Source organism: Zootoca vivipara, chromosome 5 (assembly GCF_963506605.1).
Source record: "Zootoca vivipara chromosome 5, rZooViv1.1, whole genome shotgun sequence".
Classification (NCBI taxonomy): Eukaryota; Metazoa; Chordata; class Lepidosauria; order Squamata; family Lacertidae; genus Zootoca; species Zootoca vivipara.
Genome location: NC_083280.1, coordinates 52474152 through 52497484, shown reverse-complemented (window position 1 = coordinate 52497484; position 23333 = coordinate 52474152). Strand labels below are relative to the sequence as shown.

General features: G+C 38.6%; 1 protein-coding gene across 1 annotated transcript in view; it reads left to right on the top strand.

The window, feature by feature from the left end:
- The window catches only part of PDZD8 (PDZ domain containing 8), a 42552-nt gene that overhangs the window by 10128 nt on the left and 9091 nt on the right, over positions 1–23333 (top strand). The window contains exons 2-4 of the mRNA XM_035137519.2: positions 6588–6710; positions 8644–8746; positions 22086–22248. Coding sequence (XP_034993410.2) covers positions 6588–6710; positions 8644–8746; positions 22086–22248 — 389 coding nt within the window. The remainder of the gene's footprint in view (positions 1–6587; positions 6711–8643; positions 8747–22085; positions 22249–23333) is intronic.

Here is a 23333-nt window from a genome sequence, read left to right as displayed (position 1 = left end):
GTCTATCTTTATAGTATAGTCTTGCATATTGTTTTTCCCTTGGCTTTGTTGAATAGCTAACCATCTTTATTAGAGCTTCTGTAACATTTCCGTAAACTCTAGGTCAGTGTTTCTCAACCTTTTTTGGGCCAAGGCACACTTGTTCCATGAAAAAAATCACGAGGCACACCACCATTAAAAAAGTTAAAAAATTTAACTCTGTGTGTGAGAGAGAGAGCCCAGTTTAGTTTGTGGGGTAAGTCCTAAATCTCAGTGAATTATGACTGTAAGAAACACTTGCCAATTGCTGTGTTGGTTGCAATCTCCTGTAATAAGGCTTCACAAGCCGCTGATTTCTCTGCCAGCACGTGCTCCTCACCGAAGAGGCCGCTCACTCCCTCGTAGACGCTGCTGGCTGCCCTCCGGAGGCTGTTCTGCTTGTTGGCCCGCAGCCTCGTGCCGATCAAGCCCCGGGCGCCGCCAGCAAGAGCAGTGAGAGCGAGACAAACAGCAGCAGCACCCGCCGGCCGCCTCTCACGTCCGAGGCCGTGGTGGTGGCTGTTGAGAGCTGCGCTCGCCCCGCGTCGTGACCCGGCCGGCTTCCTTTCCGGCGGGTAAGTGTTGGTATTGGCGGCCGCCAGGCACGTGACAATGCAAATCGCCCTTCTCGTTGCCGCACGTCGCGGCACACCAGCCAGCGTCTCGCGGCACACTAGTGTGCCGTGGAACAGCGGTTGAGAAACGCTGCTCTAGGTAACTGGAGAATATTCTTTCTGGAAACCATTACAGTGGTGCCTCGCTTAACGAATGCCCTGCTTAACGAAATTTCCGCTTAACGAAAGGATTTTTTCGAGCGGAGCTTGCCTCGCTAGACGAATGCGTTTTACGAAAAATTCGTCTAGCGAATTGCGGTTTCCCATAGGAATGCATTGAAATTCAATTAATGCGTTCCTATGGGCAAAAAAAAAGTCGAAAAAAATTCAGTGCATTCCTATGGGATTCGCTAGACGAATTTTTCGCTATAAGAAAAGACCCGTGGAATGAATTAATTTCGTCTAGCGAGGCACCACTGTATGTTAATCCTCTATCTTCCTGCATCCTAAAAATTGCCAGTGTATATTCCAGAAAGGATAAGTTACAAATATAGTTTACGTTTTTTACTTTGAGACAGTTCTTTATCATAGAAATTAAACTGAACATAATTGGTGTCTGTTACAACGTGATTCTTGTGATGATGCCTTGGACATCAGATGAGATTGTGTGATGGCACAGGGCATTCTAACTCCTCAGAGAACCAAGAACTTGGCAACAAAAGGTTCACTGTCTAAGTTATAAAAAGGAATACTTGTCTGTCTGGGTATAGAACCTCATAGACTTTATTGAAAGAAAAGCTATATGGGGTGTGCTAAGCTGACTGACAGAAGGCCTGGGAGGATAGGGAATGTATGAAGTACAGTGCCCAGAGGCTAGGCAAATGAAGAAAAGCAGGGTGAAATATATGAACCTGAGGGAAAGGCAAGTAGGCCAAAGGAAAAAGATTGGGGATGTGGGCGAGGGAGCCAAGAGGTCATGGGGTGCCAGATCTATGTCCTGAGAGGACTCCTGTGTCTTTAAGAACTGCATTGAAGTGAGAATTCTGCCAGTTATTGCTTCTAGTCACTGCAGCATTTTAAACTGAGATGGCAAGAGCAGTAATGGAGTACTTTGTTTTACTTCACATCTTTGTCACAACACATCTTTTAAAACTGGGAAAATATTTCTTATTGTCTGTGAGGGGCAACTGCACATCACATGCAAATGTGTGTTCTAAATTCCTGACTATTTCTTTAAAATGAAAAGCACCCTCTGAAATCTGACTGGGATGTGTTTGTGTATGTATTGAACTGAACCCCTTTCCCCGCCAGCCATCTACTCCAAATCATATCTTCCTCCAAACTTATTTTCCACCATGGAAGTGCGAGTACCAATGCCTAAGTACTCTTGTAAACTTTTATATGGAACCTTTCAAGGAGGGAAAGCTGCTGGAGAGGTGTGTGGAGATTTTGTAATAATTCTGTTTTAAACGTCCCCCACTTCTCCACTCAAAACAGCAGCTCCTTGTGGCTGCTTCTTTCCTCCCCACATAAAGCCCTGTTCACATGCATTTGTGTATGTACTTTTTAGGGCTGCCTCAAATTTCTTCCTACATTTGTTCTTATGACAGTAATAGGAAGATAGTATTTTCATAACTTGAAAGTAGTCAGACGTACGTTTGGAAGATACATGCAGCAAACATCCAAACTTCTGTTCAGCAGAAACATGTTTGTAACTTGATAATGGTCAGGGGTGTCTGTCAAGGACACAGATCATTTTACTATATGTTTCTTAAAGATTGTGTGAAAGAAGAAGTAACGAGTCTATTTTAAGTTTCATGTGTTTTTACATACTGCTTCTGCAATGTTTCCTCACTATGGTAGGATATATAAGCAGCTAGCCAACAGTTAATAACTGCAATAACTGCTGTTATTATAGCCCGATTTTATTCCTGTTACCTGGGAATAAACACCACTAAATTCATTGGGACACATGCATTCAACTTTTAGCCTTTAGTTAAGGTTAAATTGGCAAACCAAATTTCTGTTTTTGTCGACATATTTTAAGAACTCAACAACTTAAGAGGTTTTCAAAGGTGGTGTGTGTTGAAAATATGAGACAGAATAGTGGAAAGTTTAATGCTGAATCTCTGTCTCAAAAGGATAAGGGAAATCATTTTATTTTTATAGTCTTTCCTGGTGGCAGCTAAAAATAACAGATATATTTAGGAAGCTATGCTTGTTTATATAATGATGTTGGCACATATTACTGAAGTTTTAACTGGTCATACCTTAGAAATTAAAAATGAAAGCAATCATAAGTACGTTTAATTAAGAAGCTCTATTTAACTCAGAACTTTCTGAGTATAACTTTCATGTATAAATAAATATGAAGATGATTGTGCAACATCTGTCTTATGTATTCGCTAGAGAGACTAACAAAGCAGGTCAGGCAGTGTAGTTTAGTGGGTAGTGTTGGACTAGTGCTGGAGAGATTCTTTTCATATTCCATGCTGCCATGAAGCTCATTCTGTGACCTTGGACCAGTTATTGTATTGAGGTCTAACTTACATCACAGGCTTGTTTTGAGTATAAAATATGTTAGTTCAAGTGCACCAGTCTGACCACTTTGGAAGGATGGGATAAAAATGCAATAATAAGCTATAGTTCGTTATTCTATTTAAGATAGTGTTTGATTGAAGTATTCAGCCCTGCCCAGTTTTTTGTAGGTTTGGCGGATGGTAGCTGGGTTAACCTCTTCCCAAAATTGTATTAATATTCCAGGAGTGTGGGAAAATTTAAAGAATTTTCATGTTGGTGAAAATTGAAGTTGATGACAAAAGACTAACCATTTGTCATCCTCTTCAAAGGGTGGTGTCACACTCTCCATGACAAGTGGATTTGTTGAAGCCTGCTTATTCTTGGAACAATCATGTATTTATATAATGATATTATTGACACACATTACTGAAGTTTTAACTGGTCATATCTTACAAATATAAAATGAGCACTACAGTTCAGCTAAACCTAGCTGTAGAACAGGTTCTGTATCTTTTGCTGGTGGAAAATGGATCTGCCTAAAGTTGCAAATCTTCTTTCTCTGAAGAAAATCCAATTTTAAATTATGCTGAGCTTGAGAATTATTTTAAATTGAATTCACAAGCTGCTTCATGGGGACAATTATTTATTTTGGGGAGTTCCGTATTGAAAAACATGCCAAATTCCATTTTGCTCTCTTTGCTTTTAAACTTAAAAAATACACACTGGGCATCTTGACAAGGGTGTGTAAACTGCATTGTGAATGCAGACAAACACCTGCACCCTTGGTTAGAGTAGAGCACTGTAGTTCTGAAGCACTGGTGAAATTTGTATCACACATATCAGCTCTGCAACAAATGTAGCCATTTGATCAGTTATCAGATTTGCAGTGTGCAAAATGTACTGTATTGCAATAGTCATAGTCATACCTTGGGTTACGGCTGCTTCAGGTTGCGCACTGCACCAAACCCAGAAGTCCCAGAATGGGTTACTTCTGGGTTTCGGCGCATGTGCACTAAGCGCTGAATCGCAACCCGCAGATGCAGTGCTGCGGGTTGCGAACGTGCCTCCCACACGGATCACGTTCGCAAACAGAGCGTCCACTGGATTGTATATGCCAGGCCATAGTAGGAGTCTGTGTTATAAACTTTTTGTCTTGGTAATAGTGTATAAACATTAGCTTCTAAAAAAAAATAACTTGTACTGATTATTTCCAGTACAAGTTTGCTTTTTGAAAAACACTATCCCACATGAGAAGGGGGAAATTGTTCTGAATGGCATAATAAAATGCTACCATTGTACAATTTGTTAATCTTTAAGTCTAACATAGCTAGCTGTCCCTCTGGAAATCATAAGGGTTTGTTATACAATCCTGTCATTTGATATTCCCCTTGTCATAGAGGTCAGTGAAAGGACACACATAAGCTCATAATTTCAGTGACACAACATTGACAGATAGTTCTGATTAGAATGTGTTAGGGGTTATTTCATTTCTTTATGCTGTTCCTGTTGAGAAAACTATTCTTCAGCAGTTATTCCAATACTAGCATGGCTACTGTAGTATCTGCATCCATTAACATTTTATGTATGCAAAGGTGAACAAATTAATGTGAACTCCGCTTAGAAGGATAGAAGTCTATTGTAATTTTATCTTGGCATTTACTGGCTGCATCTGGTTGTAACAATAAGCTATGGTTAAAAACTGGATTTATCATTATATGAACAATCTCAGGTGAAACTCAGCTTGTGTACTCCTCGCTCAACTGCCTGTTCAGTTCTAAAGAGATTAACAGGCACCCCCAAACTTCGGCCCTCCAGATATTTGGACTACAATTCCCATCTTCCCCGACCACTGGTCCTGTTAGCTAGGGATCATGGGAGTTGTAGGCCAAAACATCTGGAGGGCCGCAGTTTGGGGATGCTTGGATTAGAAGCTTTTGATTTCATTTTTAACTAACCACAGGTTGTTGTTATATTTTAAAAAAAAACCAATATTATACTGCCCATTATGTGACAGAATCCTAGGGCAGTTTACAATTGCACATTAAAACAGCAAAAAACAACAACAACAAATTTTAAATCAATCTTCCAAATAATTAATACAACCACACAATTAAAATGAGATGTATAGCTGCAGTAAACTGATTGCTTTTCTTGTGGTTGATCTCACCCAGAGATTCTGTTTTGTTCAGTTTTCTCTGAAGGCCTGGGCAAAATGCTGTCTGGATGGCACCAGAATTACAGTTGTGAAGGTACATTATGCACCTTTCAGAGGGAGCAGTTCAATAAATGTGTGCATTACAGAGAAAGCCCTCTCTAGAGACACTGCTGAGCTAATCTGTCAATGAGATCCAGTGGCCCAGGCAGGCTGATACAGACAGAAGCACTCCTTCAAGTATGTATTTGGGTTCCAAGTTCTTTAGGACTTATAAGCAGACTTGTTTACGGCCTCAACAACTTCAACCCTAAAAAAAGCTCAACTTTGGGTAAAGTAATAAAAAAGCTCAATAACTTCAATCCTAAAAGGTCAACAACTTTGGTCGGCCCTTACACATGTTCACTTCATCAAATCTGGCCCTCTTTGAAAAACATTTGGACACCCCTGCCATAGAGTATAAAGGATAAGGTGTCTTGAGGTGGCAAGCCATATGCAACTTGTTACTCAGTAAAAATCGAACTTTTGTGGATAACTTGGAAACTTTGTCTGAGCCTCTGGAACTTCCAGGCCCAACAGGGAGATTTTAGGGATCCCAAACTGTATTGATGGAAGAAACAGATACAGTATTTGCAAATCATTAATTTATAGCATGAATAGGCTGGCTGGTTTCAGTAGGGTAAAAAGTGGCTTTTGCTGTTGCAACAAAAACCAGCCTCAACATCTGGCAATAGGGACATGACCATTCAGTTCCAATCTGCATGTCAGGCAATACCTTATTGCAGGGATTGGCAATACCTTATTGCAGGGATTGGCAAACAGTGGTCCACAGTGTGTCTGTGCCGAACACTTAGTTCTTTGAACTTCTATGTATTCAAATTGTAATACAATAAAATACAATATAAGAAATAAAGTAACAAAAATACAATTAAAAATGATACAGCACCTAGCACAGCACATTACAATTGCTACAACAGACAGAAGAAACATCAAATGGTCCAACAAGACACTCAGCAATTTTCAAGTGATCTGTGGGGGGAAAGTTTGGGAAGAGGGTAGAGACTGGGTAGATTAATTTTAATCAGTGATTTAAATTGGCAAGAAAAAAGACTGTTTTAAATCAAGTTTCCAATTGATAACTTTCATATATTTCTCAAATAATGCTGCAAATCTGACTAAATCATGTTAATTTTCAATTTGACATATTGTGTAGTGTTATTTATGCAGTTGCTTTGTTCTTACAATCAGACCTTTCATCTCTTCATTGCTGTGTGTAAATTTTGTATGCCTTTTTCACCTATGGGGAAAAGTTTTTAACCTATTTATACATATATTTTGACTAGGTTCAAGCCGTTTTTTCCATTTCAAGTTGAGCCACCTGAAGAATTTAGAGATCGGAATCTCAGTATACAAGATTTTTCACTAACTGAAGGACGACTGAAAGTTTCCTTAATAGAATGTTCAAGGTATGTGCTTGGTACTCTGCATGTCTGGTTTCACTGAATGTCTTCCATTCAAGTACTTGGATTGTGGAATGGGACTGTAGCTCTTAAAAAAAATATTTTATTATTTCCTAAATATGTGTTCCTTTACATTAGTTTGCTTTTCTCTGCTAATTACAAAGACTCTTAGGAGCTGTTGCTTACAGCTTCTATTAGCACATTTTTTTCTTTCTGGTTTTGTATCTTCAAAAATGTATTGCAAATTAAGAATACCTTTTCCATTTTGTTGGTGTTCTAAATGGCGTAGGAATAGACTGTAACACTGCTTCGTGTTTAAATATTAATGGTGTAATCATGTGCTTGCTGTGTTCAGTGTGGTTTACTGCCATGTATGTTTGTATTGAAGTACTGCCTGAGCACTTCTTGCAGCAAAAATGAATAACTCTGTCAAGCAGATCTTTAGAGAACAATTCAAATTTAAAATGTATTGTCAACCCTTAAAACTCATGACAACTGCAATTACTGGTCTGGTCTACTGAAATCTAAGGCTGGTTGATTTGGAGGCAGGGGATGATTAGCTTTTTGTTATGAGCACAGCTTTGTTTAGTGGGTTCTATAACAGAACAAATATTCAGAGTACTTGTTGACAGTTGCACTTACAACATCAAGTTTATAATACTAATAGTTCCTGCCTCTGATATCTGCAAGGTTTTAATTGTTGAAAGATTCTAAAAACAGAATTGATGATAGGAGCTGTCAAGCAGATGAAATACAGAAAATTCTCTTGATAGAGTAATGTAAAGTATAACATCAAAATAGCAGACAACAATATATGAATTACATTTTATCCTCTGGTATTTTATTATTTTAGTGTGCAAGACAAATCCGTCCTCCTTGCAGAGCTACAGCCCAGCAGCTCATGGCAGTGGGAGGGAGAAGGACTATTGGGCCTGATCTGTTTGCCAGCTCCAGGCTGCAGACTGTGCCTGATGCTGTTGTGATATGGTAGTTAGACTTACTTGGGATCTGGTAGATCCTGGGCCAGCTTTTAAATATGGTCATTATTTTTTCTTCCTATCCTATCACACCTCTTCTATGATGGTGTTAGGTGTACATGCCAGAATATGGAAGCATGCGTGTCTTGAGTTGTTGTTGTTTAGTCGTCCTTCCAGTGAGCACTCAGGGCTGATTTCCTTCAGAATGGATAGGTTTGATCTTCTTGCAGTCAATGGGACTCTCAAGAGTCTCCTCCAGCACCATAATTCAAAAGCATCAATTCTTCGGCGATCAGCCTTCTTTATGGTCCAGCTCTCACTTCTATACATCACTACTGGGAAAACCATAGCTTTAACTATACTGATCCCTTCATGGATCAATGCCTTGTCGTGGCGAAGGGGCTTGAATAACTCAGAGAAGCTATGAGCTATGCCACGCAGGGCCACCCAAGATGGACAGGTCATAGTGGAGAGTTTTGACTAAACGTGATCCACCTGGAGAAGGAACTGGCAAGCCACTCCAGTATCCCTGCCAAGAAAACTCCATGGAAAAAGACAACAGGTGTCTTGAGTACTTGGCTGTTAATACAAAATTGATCAATTAAAATATGACCAATTTTCTTCAGTCTTTATCACTGTTACATATGCAGTAATAGCGCGAGATTCAACTTTCTGCCTACTTCAGTGTGCATATTATGTGTTTCAGAAATTGAGAAACAATGCATCTGAACAAGTTCATGTGTCTTCCTTTCCCACTAGAGGGTGCAAGTGCTTTATAAAACTTTTGATGTTACTTGTGCTACATTAGTAAAGTAGAACCATGTGGGCTTAGCTATACATTCAGGTTATTTAATATTTTAAGGGGTTCCTTAATATGGGCAAATGTTAAACCAATTACAAATAATTAATGATGGCTTAATATATATATTTGTGTTAATGCTACTAATATTCTTGTGTTGCAGATTACTTATTTTTGGATCCTATGAGAGAGAAGTATCTATTCATTGCACATTTGAATTGAGTGAAAAGGTTTGGGAAGAAAAAGAAAGATCTTTTATCAAAACGGTAACTTATATATATGCTATTTTATATTGTTTTTATTTGATGGCTCATATTTCCCCTCATTTCACTTAATAACTTGACAAGCAACCACAATAGAATACAAAGTACTCACTTCTTGCCTCTAAGAAGTTCATGAGATAAAACCAATAGGAAACCCCTCCACCTTTAAGAATATGCACATGAAGTGCAGTATCTATGTAACCTTTTACCCAATTACATCAATTTTTTGTTTAAATAAATAGTACTGAAATAATACTTTGAATACAGTGTATCAAAATATTAAGGGCAGGATCCATTTCTCTCTCACACATACACACTCACCTACACCACTCCCCACATTGTTTGAGAGAGATTTGTGTAGGTCCCAATGGAAACCTCCCCTGTCAATTATTGGGCCAGCTAATGGACATAAGGATTGGCCCCTGTACATACATACAGCTGTTGTTTTCCTCCCTGGGCCCCAGCCTTCAAATTACAGTTGTACCTTGGAAGTCAAACAGAATCTGTTCCGGAAGTCCATTTGACTTCCAAAACATTTGAAAACCAAAGCACGGCTTATGATTGGCTGCAGAAAGCTCCTGCAGCCAATCAGAAGCAGTGGTAGCACTGCCGGACATTCAGCTTCCAAAAATAGTTCGCAAACTGGAACAGTTACTTCTGAGTTTGCGACATTTGGGAACCAAAACGTTTGGGAACTAAGCTGTTCGACTTCCAAGGTACAACTGTACTTGAATCCCAATCTTTAGTAGTGGGCAGAGGTCCTGGGGAAATAAGCAACACGGTGAAAGTGCGGGAGTCACATTGGTCTTCCTATTCTGTGTATCAGCTACTTTTTGCACAGAGAGCCAGTAAAGGGAAGCAATCTAAATACATCTGGAGGTTTGTCCAGGATTTTTTTTGCAAATAAATACTTTGCAAAATACTGTATGTGTTTCTTCCCTTAACCTACATGGTAGTTACATACATTCACCACCAGATGGCAGTATTACTACAGATATAACTGGACAGCAGAGTAGGAATTCGACCAGCAGGAAAGAGAGAACTGTGTTTTAAAAGTTAAAAACTGATGATGGTGTGTGTGTGTTGTGTTTTAACATACAAGATGCTTATTCTTGGCATTATAGTGATACTAGAAACCAGTTACTTAAGTTGAAAAAATGTTTAAAACCAGGGTGGATTTGATTTAAATCAAATCAATTTAAATTACGATTTAAATCACTAGTCAGTAAGGCTTGATATAAATCATTTTTTACAGAAAGGTTCAACCCTGCTGGCATCCTCTTAATATTTACAACCTGAGGAAGGTTTCATTTTGGAATAATAAATGTTCAGAGTAGTTTTTACAGTTACATCAAAAATTACTGATTTGGTTATACCTATCAGAAATACATAGACAGATAATTATGAAATATGTTTTTATATTTGGACAACTTTTCTGCTGTACTTTATTGGAAGGATACAAATAATCATTTCCTTTATAACAATTTAAACAATTTATTTAACTAAAACAATAACATTATAGCATATGTATCCATGTTTGTTAACCGATGTGGTTAAACTTAGACTGAGTTTTAGCACACATGAAAAACTTGAAACAAATCCTTATTTCCTGATGAATAGCCTTTGGACTATAATGTAACTTAAATAGGAAACTATCTTTAGAAAGATTTTTCCTCCAAAAGCATTTTATTTTAAGGATCCAATTTAAATTTTTTAAAAATCTTATTTTTTTAAAAAAAATTAAATCATTGATTTTTAACCACCGTGTTTAAAACTGACTCAAGCTGCTAGTGGAAATACTCGGATTCTTCTTTATGAGCAGAACAATAGTCTGGAACATGAGTTGGCAGGGGACAAGATTAAGTTTGCAAGGAAGAGAGACTTCAAGCTAGTTGAGTACTGTTTAAGGAAATGTTTTATGTATGATGACATCAGGCAGGAGAGAGACGGAGGAAATGTGTCCTTTTGTGTTACTTCTCTTTGACCTCTCAGTGGCTTTTGATACCATTTGGGCATGGTATCCTTCTGGAGCGGCTCTCTGAGTTAGGGGTGGCACTGCTTTGGAGTGGCTCTGTTCCTACTTGGATGGTCGTTTCCAGAAGGTGGTGCATGGGAAGTATGTTGTCAGCAATATGCTGATGATACACAGCTCTACTTTTCCTTTACATTTGTGGATGTGGCAGTGGATAGGCTAGACTGTTGTCTTGCCTTGGTAAGGGACTGGATGAGAGCCAAGAAACTGAAGTTCAATCCAGATATGAGAGAGGGATTGTTAGTGGGCGGTTCCCTAGACCGGATGGATGGAAAATTGTCTGCTCTTGATGGGGTTACACTCCCTTTGAAGGAGTTGGTATGTAGCTTGGGGGTACTCCTGGATCCTTTGCTGCCACTTGAGGCTCAGGTGGCGTTAGTGGCATGGAGTGCCTTCCAACAGCTTCACCTGGTGGCCCAGTTGCACTCCTACACAGTATAGCCTAATTTCTGTTGTCTATGCTCTGGTAACCTCTAGTTTACATTACTGGAATGCATCATAGGTGGGGCTGCCTCTGAAGATGGTTTGGAAGGTGGTGCAGAGTTTGGCGGCCAAGTTGCTCACTGGGCAAGACAGTATGAGCATATTACACTGATCCTGGCTCGACAGCACGGGCTGACAATTAGTTTTGTGTCCCGGTGAAAGTGCTGGTTTTCACCTATAAAGCCTTAAATGGCTCAGGATTGCAATTCCTGAAGGACCGCCTCTCCTCATATGAACAGACCCAGACCCAGACCCAGTGATCATCATCTGAGGCCCCTTCTTTGTGTTCTGCAAAGGTGGCAACACGAGAACGAGCCTTTTCTGTAGTGGCAAAGCCAGTGACAACACTGTAGAGAGAGGTAGGATATCTTACACAGAGTATCCACAGGATCAGACTAAGCCACAGCCCTTCCATGCAAAATTAATATTTGATTGGCAAGGATGGGCGGCATAGCTCCATGGCAGAGCACATGCTTTGTAAATCAAAGATCCTTGGTTCAATCTTTACAATCTCCATTGTAATGAGAAACATTCTGATTTCCCCATACCACTACTACTTTTTGGAATGTACACCTAAAAACACTTATGTATAAATTGATCCCACTGAAATAAATGAATTGTAATGGATTAGCATGTGACTAATGGTCCTTTGTGACCTAGAAACTAAATCACAGTATAGGAACCTAAAATGTCATAAATCTGGATCTTTTTAAACAATTTCTTGTTTTGCAAGTTTACAGAAAGAGCTCAATTTTTTCATGGGCAGTTGACAAAACAGTTTTTTCTTGCTATATATTGTCCTCTATAATTATTTCCAGTTGCAAAATACCCACCTTAGGTCTTCCTTTCATATTTTTGTTATGTAAGCAATGAGGATAAATTAGACAGCTTGGTGCACAACAACTAAAAATAGTGAGACTTTAATCAAATCATGTCCCTTTACATATTGGTGTATAATTGATTTTGAACAATGATTCTAGGTTATTAAAGCTGTCCAGTACATTACTTCAAATGTCACTTACAATGGAAGATGGATCTGTTCCAAGCAAATTTATTATGGTGCATGGGCTGCAATTTTCCACATTGCCCCTAATATGCTAACATTGCAAATAAACTATTACTTGGAGAAACCAAATGTACAGATGTATTAATGAGAAATAGTTGTGGTTCCACAGGGATGCTGTTGAGATAGTGTGGGCATGGTAATAGTGAAACTGCATGTAGAATCAATACTATTATGTTACTCTGCGAAAGTTAAATACTTCAGATAAAATATTGTACATGAGAGGTCACTAAGTACGGGGTGTCTTGATTTATTTATCCAGTTCAAAGTTGAGATTAATATGGTAGGTGAACCTATGAAGCTGCCTTACACCAAGTTATCTAGCTTGGTATTTACACTGATGGGCAGCAGCTACAGGGTTTCAGACCAGAGTCTTGCCTAACCCTACCTGGAGATGACAGGAACTGAGCCTTGGACCTTTCCCATGCAATGCATATAGCCTATTACCAAGCCACAACTCTTTTCATATGTTGTTGGCTGTGGAATATACAGTAGTTGTGGTGGTTGGAAATTTTCCATTTTCCATTACTAGATTGATTTTAATCAGTACGGGTAGTTGGATGTGAAGTAAGGCAGGATTTTTCTTTAGACTTTAGTTGTTCTTAAGTGACATTGAACAAACTATTTGTTAAAACTGAAACCTGGAAAATTAAACTAGTGTTAGTCTTTTTTCCAAACAAACAAATTGTTGAGTATTCCGAATAACAAAGACTGCATTTTCATTGAATACCAAACCATGTTTTAGCATTAACAGAATGAACCATAGTAAACCTTGGGTTTGCCTGCTATCTGCTCTCCTTTCTCGCACTGCTCTGAAGAGATTATTTTGCTTCCATTTTAGACTAAATGCAAGTGGTCATGCTTACCCTTACCCACTGTTTTTTTCCCTATAAAAATAGGTGCCAGTACAGTGGTACCTCTGGTTGTGAACAGGATCCGTTCTGGAGGCCCGTTCGCAACATGAAAAGGCTTCATCCTGAAGCACCGCATCTGCAAATGCGCGTGATGCAATTTGGCGCTTCTGCGCATGCACGAAGAGTGATTTAGTGCTTTTGCGCATGCACGCTGAACCCGGAAGTAACCCGTTCCGGGACTTCCGGGTTCGGCACATCCGTAACCTGAAAAGACGCATCCTGAAGCAGACATAACATGAGGTATGACTGTACTCACCATGAAGTTGTTAGAGTAAGTGCCACACTTTTTAACCAAAAAAGAGAGGTTCCAGTACTGCATACCCTTGTGTCCCCTCTGGAAAAAAAGCACTGGCCTTAACTATGGTTAGTAGAAACAAGCCATCTTTAAACCCTGGGTTATGCAGCTGACTTGTTTATGCTAAACAAGCCACGTTTTAGGGTTTCAACAAAGCGAAACTGTAGCTAATCTTAAACAGAAGTGCTGTAGATGCTTCTGATCTTCAGTTGGTCACTTTAGAGGAGGAGGAGGAAAGAGTGCACAAGCTCCTCATACTGCATTCTCTCAAAATGCTGAAACATAGTTTAGCATTATGTGCCAACTGGGTTAAAGAAAACAGTCTTAATATATCTCTACCTATTGGTTGGCAGATGGGGCATTCTGAATTTAAGTAGCTATTATAAAACAAGCCTACTTAATCATATGGTTGAATTGATGTCATCCAGTAAATGGCCAACACTGGAGGTTACCAAAATTGATGGCATTCCTAGAGGGTTATTAGTATTAATGGCTAGAGAATACAACTGGGGTACTATGCTGCTACTTCACCGGTAGATGACTACAAGGAACTCTGTTGTTGGCATGAGCTGGGCTTTCATGACACCCAATGTAATAAACACACCCCTATTGGGTCCTCCTTTAGTTCCCCCCCCCCTGCAAGAAATTGCAGTAGATGTGGCATGATACATACTCTAATAAAATACCATTTTTTCAACTACTTGGTAAACTTGAAGTAGTTGTGAAATAATAGTGTAAATAGACTCAGTCAAATGTCTCTCAGTAATAGTATTTTAGCTTACTGAAGTCTGCCTTTTCAGTCTTTAATCCTGTCAAAGGAAAGAACTGAGATTAAGGCAAAAAACAAATAAAAAACCTTCCATTTTTGAAAATGTCACTTTTTATGAAAATACCAAGTCTTGTAAAACTTAGCATTTGAAAATACAGTGGGGGATAATTTTGAGACTTGAATAACTTTCTGTAATCCATATTGCATGTAAAATGGAAAGCTGTCTGCTTTCTCATGCTGGAGCATTAAGTATTTGGCTTACTTATTAACTGCCTTGATTTAAAGTTGTTATATTCTGTTGAAATAGCTTTCCCCTATCTGCCCTTTCCTGGCAACAGTTGCAATCATTGTCTTGATGTGCATATTTTTATAATAATGTCTGCAGTCATATGATATCTGTCATTTCGCTCCAAGAGCCTTCTAATAAATGAAGCACACAATGTTTTACATACTGTGAATGCACCAAGGTGTGGGTTTTTTAGCCGAACATGGCTACTTTGGATGAGGAAAAGTCAAGGTGTTCCCAGTCCTATTTTATGTTACAATTTCCCCTTCCTTAACGCTGTTCTTGAACCAGCAGGTAATCAATTAATTAATTAATTTCTGGAATACAGTATTATTTGGATGGCTTATGTGTTAATGATGGTTCAGTGCATTGTAACACATGTTTTGTAAAGGAATATGTTATCCTAGGGTATAAACTTAACTTGGTTTAATTTCTTTAAGCAGCTGCAAAGCCTAAAAGAAACAGAGAGGAGTGTTTATTTTTCACAGATGCACTGTGCTGACAATCCATTTTGTATTCACATGGTAATCTGTTCTGTTGCTTATATAAATATTGGACACAAGACAGAGTTTTCAGTATTACTTGCAGACATGTTTCTCATTTGAAATTGATTTATAGTGACAAGTGATTTCAGCTATAAAGGTGGACTCAGCATGAAAGTTAATTATTTGTGTAAACAATATGGCCTGTTTGTAAGAGTGATAACAATGTTTGTTTTCTTGACCCAACTAAAGATTGTGATTTCCAGGTAATGTGCTTAGTTTCAAATGACTTTCTAAAGCATATGTGATATATTGTACTGAAATGTTGCTGCCTGATTACAAGGTTCCAGCGTAATCTAGTTAACAATGTGTCTATGTATGTGGGTGATTTACTTGGGAGTCCTGGCTTGTGTTCAAACCAGTGTTTCTCAAAATATGGTCTGCACACTCCATTCATGTAGTCCATGGAAAAGTTGCAAAACAGTCATCTGTCCTTGGCCCTGCAAGTACATATCAAAAAGAGAGGCAAAGTTGAAATGGTTCAAGGGACAATTGTCATTCTTCGTGTTCTGGTTCATAGCTACTGCAGCCGTGCTTAGAATTCATTCCTTCTGAAGCCAAGTGCTGATGTCATAGCACTAGCAATACTAGTAGTAGTAGTAGTAGTAGTAGTTGTGTCTCTTTGAACACATAAATCATGTTTTATAACTATATGGACAAACTAGAATGAGCAGAGTGAAGCCTCAGATTAATATGCTACCTCACCTCCTCCCATACGACTAAGAAGGACTTCTGGCATGTAAACTTCAAATTTCTACAAATACTGGCTTGTCAGTTATGGCATAAAACAAACTCTTAAGTTTCAGAACAAGCCAACTTCAAACCATGGATTGTGAAGCTGACTTGTTTAATTTAACCTTAAACCATTGCCCCTGATTTTTGTGTAATAAGAAGCCAGGAGTCATAGAAATTGAATGTAAACATACCAGTTCTATTCTCAGCTCTACAGGGCGAGGTGGGGGTGGGGGTGAGAGAGTACATGAGGCCAAGACTTTGCTCAAGCTCATTCTAGTTCATGTACGTAGTTCTAAGCTATGGTTTAGTGTTATGTGCAAACTAGCCTCTTCTGCCCAAATCATATTTTTGCAAGTTTCTGGGACTGAAGCTCAGTATGCAACAAATATATTACCTTACCAAGCATTTCCTCTCATTGTTACTAGAAAGATGTTCTATGATAGTAATGATCCCAATTCTTGGAGGAGAGCCTGCTCTTTTAATCTTCCTTTGTAAAAAAAAATATGGCCATTTACTCCTACTTTTGCTTGTTTCCTTCTAGCTCGTTGTCAGTCTATATAAGAGGACCTTCCTTCTTACTGCATGATCACCACATTTTTAGAAGCCTTTGATAGGGGATTCCTTTCTAAAGGGTTTGGAATTCATTTCACCAGGTTATCCTTATCTTCATATTTGGTGATACTCCAGAAAGCTACTGAGGAATGACTTCTCTTTTAAACATGCTAAACTGATGCTTTCTGAATGTTTAATTGTTAATTGGCTTTACATTGGCCATCTTCCATATACCTGGCAAAGGGAGTATATGATCTTTTAGGAGAGAATGTTCAAAATTTAATAAAGCCTTAAGCCCAAATATGAATTATGGGGAGGAAGAGGGGAAAGGCACAAGAGAGAACCTACCGAAAGCATTACCCTGGGTGGAATTCAAAGTAGTGCTAAGGAGAGTTGGTTTTGCCAGCACAAGAATTATTGTGCTGGCACATAGCTGCCAAGTTATCCCTTTTTTTAAGGGATTTTCCCTTATGCTGAATAGGCTTCCTCGCGAGAAAAGGGAAAACTTGGCAGCTATGTGCTGGCATAGCTATCACCTTAGCATGACTTACATCATAGAATGATCTCTCCTGTCCTCCCTTCACATGCTGTTCTGGGGACTCTCCTGACCCCCTATAGCTGATGAGGCACACAGGGGAAGGAGTCAAGGGAAAGCCTTGTTGTACCAGCCGGACTTCTTGTGTTGGCTTCTAAGCTAGCACAGCTATTTAGTTGAATCTGGCCAATTGTGTTACAAGCTAATAATATTGATAGTGACATTTCTAGTCATATTTCTTCCTATCAAAGAGTTTTTGAAGTACACTGATGTGGTCTGGTTCACATATGCTAAGAAATTATTCATTACAGGCATGGCCAAACTTGGCCCTCCAGAGGTTTTGGGACTTCAACTCCCATCATCTGTAACTATCAAGACCAGTGGTCAGGGATGATGGGAATTGTAGTCCCCAAACCTCTGGAGGGCCAAGTTTGGCCATGCCTGGTTTATTATGTGTGAACCCTGTACACTAGTTAGATTTTTTTAATCAAAAAAACATGATCATAAGCTTATTGTTGACTTATGAACCTTAGTTTAAGTATGACATTCTGTTAACCTGCAAACCTGCCACACCTCCTTAGCCATGGTTTGTTCAGCCACCCCATATCAGGCGCTTACCAAACCATGAAGGCACAAGGCAAAAGAGAAACATATCAAACTTTGGAGAAACAAGCCATAGTTTGTTTGATCTTCTGTGGGACAACTTGTGCTTCATTAAACCATTGCTTACTGTTATTCTGCAAATCAGGCCAATGTTGAGTCTGTTCTCTGCCCGTCAAGTGGTGGGTGTTAGGGCAGATGACTGTCCAAAAAAATGTTTCTTTTATTTACATTGCTGTTTCCTTATTTTCATTTCTGTGCTAAAGCATTTAATCATCCTTGAAGAGAAAGTGGCATTTAAACAAATCCATAAATGAAACCTATTTTTGTACAATAAAACTCAAAACAATATTGGTTGATTTAATGACATAGAAACATAATTCCATCTTTACTTTTCCAAGCTATCAAATCATTTAAATGCCATCATACTGTAGAATCTTTTTAAATTATTTTACCACACTCGTGTTTAGAGGATATTAAAGTATATAGGTCAAAGGATATGAGCCACCAGAGTTCAGTGACGAAAACAGAGGTTTACTCTTCATGATTTTCTGCTGACATTTGAAAGCTAACAAATTTCCTCAGTAGGAAATAAAACTGCCTTATTGATGTATTATGGTAATTGACAGAACGGAGTGATCTTAAAACGATAAGGTAACATAGATCCCTTTGTTTGCAAATAGGAACAAAAAGGGCAAAAATGTAGCACTCTTTCTGTCTCTAGGACTTCAGTGCTTGCAGAATTTCCTGAACATTTTACTCTTTGAAAGGCTCACAGAAAAGATGGTTTTTTAAAAAAAGTATTAAAAGCACAGATAGTTTTCAGCTGCATATATAGAGATGAAATGTCAAATTACTGCATGCAGAGGAATAATAGTCATATCAGAATTATTTGCACAATATATCATGTTTCACAAATACATTGTGCTCAAAGCAGTTCACAATACAATTTAAATAAAATGATAATTATAGTATAAAATTACCAATCAAACAATTAGTTTATTTAAAAACCTTATTCCCTCCAATTGTGGTTAAAATTTACCCCACCGATATTTTTCTTTACACCTAAGTAGTCCCTCTTGATATATCATCATCTGCACAGTTCTCACCTACCCAGGGTGCTCCGAGATTTCAGCCTTTAAGTTTTCTTTCTGTCAACAACAACAAACCTGTGAAATCTATTGATTTCTGCCACTGAGGTGCTTTGCCTGTCTCAGCCACTGTTAGTATATTGAAGTATTAGTATATTGGAGTAACAAATGTACCATGCAGTTTAAAAAAAAAATCAACCCAAGGAAGCAGATAAGTGCCCTTCTTCTGATAGAAAACACGTTGCTTTTGTTTTGGAACATTTTACTACCTAGATGCATATTAGAATTTCACTTTGGATAGTAAACCCCCCCCCCCAAATTACCTATGTTATTATCTTAGTTTCTGCTTAAGAATTATAATATTGGGGTAAAAAAATCCTAGATGATTTTTCAAACAAAAACAGTTACAGAGAAGCAGATGAAAGCACTCCTGACACACACCACATGACACTGTTGGGGTCATTCTGCTTCCCTGAGATGCATTGAAATTTAGTTTAGTCAGCTGCTGTTGAAAAGTGAAAAATACAGCACAGTGTAATGTTGAACAATAGACCTTGGGGAAAATAAACACAAAGAGGTAGAAACATTTTATAGCTCAGGAAAAAGAATTGGAAAAGCAGAAAAGACTACTGGTACTTAGAAAACCATAGACAAGGGGTCCGATCCTAAGATGTTCTTTTTATGTTAAGTATATTCTGCTTACAGAAGGGCTAGCTTGCACCTTGTGCTAGAGCTATGCACTGAAAAGCGAAATAGTTTTGAATCTTGCTCCACTCAGCCTGGGACAGTTTTTGGAAATGAAATGGCCTTAGTGACGATGAAGAGGGAGGGGGGCTTTGGTCTGCACCAATGGAATGTCATATTGTCCCGTAATCAAGGGGATCAGAGATTTAATTTGAAATGCTGCATAATAGAGTTCTAGATTGGGCATTCTGAGACCTCCCTTAGATCTATGCCTAAATAATGTTTTATAATTTATGCTATATATCCCCCCCCCCAATGAAACAAATACAATTAGCTTTCATTGCCATTTCTTAAATAAAGAGGAGAAAATATGTATTGGCAAAACCTGGAAAAAATATGAAAACTTTGGAAGAATAGACATTTTAATCACAGCTATTCTGTCAAGTCAACTGAGATTTCTAAAGGCAATGCTGATGGCGTGGAGAGATTGGGACTCATTTCTGGCCCCCAAACCCTCTTGATTCTCTCCCCCCTTCCCCCCCCCTTCTTGCAATATTTTCAAATTGACTTTAAGAGTCAGTTAATGTGAGATTGTACAACATTTTGCAATAACTGATCCATGCTCAAGTGCTATATTAGAGGAATCTTTTCTATCAGTGGCTATCAGAATTGAAATATGAAAAATCAATTGTTTTCCATTTTTTCAGGACTGAGGGAGCATCACAACTGCATTTAGCAAGAACTAAAAGTCAATGAGTAATAACCATTCAACATGAGTTAACTAGCATCTTTTTCTAAATTGCTTTCTTTGGAAGAGGAACAGAATTGCATGTAAAACCAACGGCTTCCTTTTTACATGGTGCAGACATTGTCCTCCTAAATGCTGGTTACCCTGTTGTAGTTGTTTGTATCCTCTGCTTCCATAATTGTCATTGCTTGGAATACCTGGGCAATTCATGCTAATCGCTAAAGAGATTGTGTCTTGCATGTCACAGAAACTGGTTATTTCTGAGTGTTCTGAAAAACTGCTTTGCAATTTGAAGGTAAACATAAGCTATTACAAGTATGCCCAGAAAAGCCCCCTTTTATATAAATCATATATTCTAACAGTAGAGAATGTTTTCTAAGTTGGGAAAATATGAGCATTTGTACATATGAAGTTGCCAGACATTGGTCCATCTAGCCCTGTATTACTCAAACTATCAGTGGCTCTCCAACTTCTCAGGCAGTTAACTTTTTTAGCTCCACTAATTGTTTTCCTTTACTAGATGGCAGGGATTGACCCCTCTGCATGCAAAGCATATGCCAGGGACGGCCTGTCCCCTTGTGTTGCCCAAGGTGTTACCCCTGCCAAAGCTCTGCTTACTGGGGTCATGCAATGGCAGCTTCCAGCAAGATCTCACAGAAGTCTCCCAAGATCTCTGCAAAAGCCACCATTGCAGCCACACAACCACAGTAAGGAGTTGTAACAAGATGTACCTTTTGCCCAAGGCGTTGGGGAGGAGGGTGGCAGAATGGGTCGGTGCATCTGGCTTTTAACCAGAAGGTTAGTGATTCAAGCCCCCCCCCCAGGACAGCTGTGGGCAGGATTCCTCCATTGCAGGGGGTTGGGCTAGATGATTTCTTGGGGTCCCTTCCAACTCTATGACTTCTATAACTTCTGTTGAGAGTGCCTCATTTTGCAGCTGCTATTGCGATTTTATTGGTATGTGTTTCATATTGTTAATAATCAGTTTTAGATGTCTGTTGGGGGCTGCCAGGTGCCGTCATACCCACAAATGCTTCATTGGCACCCCCAGACACTGAGCTTTTATTTTTATTTTTTTTAAGTAGCCCTAGAAAATACAGGTAGTTATGAAGCAAAATGTGCAGGTACACTTCTAAGTGATTTCTCTTAAATGAGTCAACCTGGATGTTCCCACTGGTCAGTGTCCACCATATATATTCTGTGTCCACCATATATATTCTGCCCCTAGTGTCCACCATATATATTCTGCCCCTAGTTTTGCAGGCTTTTTGTTTGCTTCATACTGTACCTGGAAAAAACTTACTGTTCCTCTGAGAAGGGAGACATGTATTTCCCAGATGCCCATATGAGGTTTTTAAAAAAAGGAAATGGAAAATAGTTTGAGCCCCTACAGCAATAAATGCTCTATGATTTCAAATCACTTCATCTTTAGTAAAATAACATTTTTGAATGCAAAATATGTTTATTTGCAGCATTTCAAATTAACTTCTGCTTGAGACCCCGACCACTACTTGTACTGGAAGAAGCAAATTGTTTGCTCATGGTTTTGAATACAGTATATGGCATCTGTGGAGCTGATCTTAATTTGCTTTTCTTTTTCTGTGAATTGGCTTGATTATAGTCATGGATCACAAAGTGTTCTGCTGAGTTGGAGTATGCTATAGTTCATGTAACATGTTTCTATTCCACTTTATTTGATTAAAAAACATTCATTTTTGCAAACATGGATAGAAAATGACATTCTGTACACTATTCAGGTAATAGGGTGCAACTTAAAACAAAAAACTTAGTTCTTCATTGATCATTCCTGTTTTAAACATACCACATTTTGTAAGACAGATTTGTCAAGAGAAAACATAGCAACCGTATGCATTAAATCTTTATTCACATTAGATACCAGATTAAATGTCATTTCATTTAACAATAAAATGCTATTAATTTTATTATATTAATTATAGAATCTTAAGTTAACAATAAGCATGAAAGTCATTGTTCACATTTCTTTCTTCCCAGGCAGAACTAATAAAAGGAAATTCACCAAGTGTTGGACTCAATCTGCGCCAAATACAAGTTAAGGAAGGTGAAACAGGGCATGTTGTCATTGAAACTATCACACCGAACTCAGCTGCTGCAGCTGCTGATCTTCAGAGAGGGGATAGGCTTATAGCTATTGGAGGTAAGTAGTAAAACAACTTGGATAAAACTGTACATCAGATCCATCTTTAGCTACCGTCTCTGGACCAGCTTCCCTAATACTGTACTAGTCCCTTCTTCCACACATAGCATATTGTTGTTGTTGTTGTTACAGGTAGTAGCCTTGTTGGTCTGAGTCGAAGCAAAATAAAAAAAATTCCTTCAGTAGCACCTTAAAGACCAACTAAGTTTATATTTTGGTATGAGCTTTCGTGTGCACGCACACTTCTTCAGAGTGTTGTTCACTCCTGTCCCGTACTTAAGTGACCTGAGGTTTATTTAGAACCTCTTCTTGCTTTCTTTTCCAGTTGTGACTGTCCTTTTCCTCTTTACCTTTTCTTTGGGCTCATTTCAATCCATACTTTGTCCTGTTGCTTCACCCTCCTAGCTTCTAGACTTTCTTTCTTTCCCTTAATTTTTTTGTTTCGTTTTGACATCATGAAACCTCTTCCCAGTTCCAAGTCTGCCTGTGTATGATGTTCCAATCCCTGTCAACCCTAAGCTGTCAGTTTTACCTACCCTTGCAAAAGGGAACTGTAACACATTTCATAACACTATACACCAAGTTTGTCAATTGGTGTCAGAAGCTTCACCAAAACAGACACAGTAAGATCTTTTTCAGTTCTGTGGTTCTAGGTTACACCTACAGTTTGTTCTAAACCAAAACTTTGTTTTTGTATCTCTTGCTGTCAACAGTTAGGTTGTGCTTGCTCCGAAAGTACTTGCTGTAATGCATTACTGTAGATTTAAAGCTTCCTTACCACCTGACTTCCATAATTGCACTGAAAACATCTGAAAATCAATATAAACACATTTAAATTGTTCCTACTCAAAGACAGACATGTTTTCTCCACTCGTTAGACATTTCTTTGTTTACTTGCAATTGTTTTTCTTTTTCATGAATACATTTTTTTAAAAAAAGGTTATTTACACTTCAATCCTATGATGCCTGAGATGGGATCCTAGAGGATATTTAGGATACTGTATTTTGAGAATCTCTTTCCAGGGTAGAGAAAAAGAGAGAGCGGTCCACCCTTGGTGAGTGAGATTGATCTTGTGAGCTGTCTC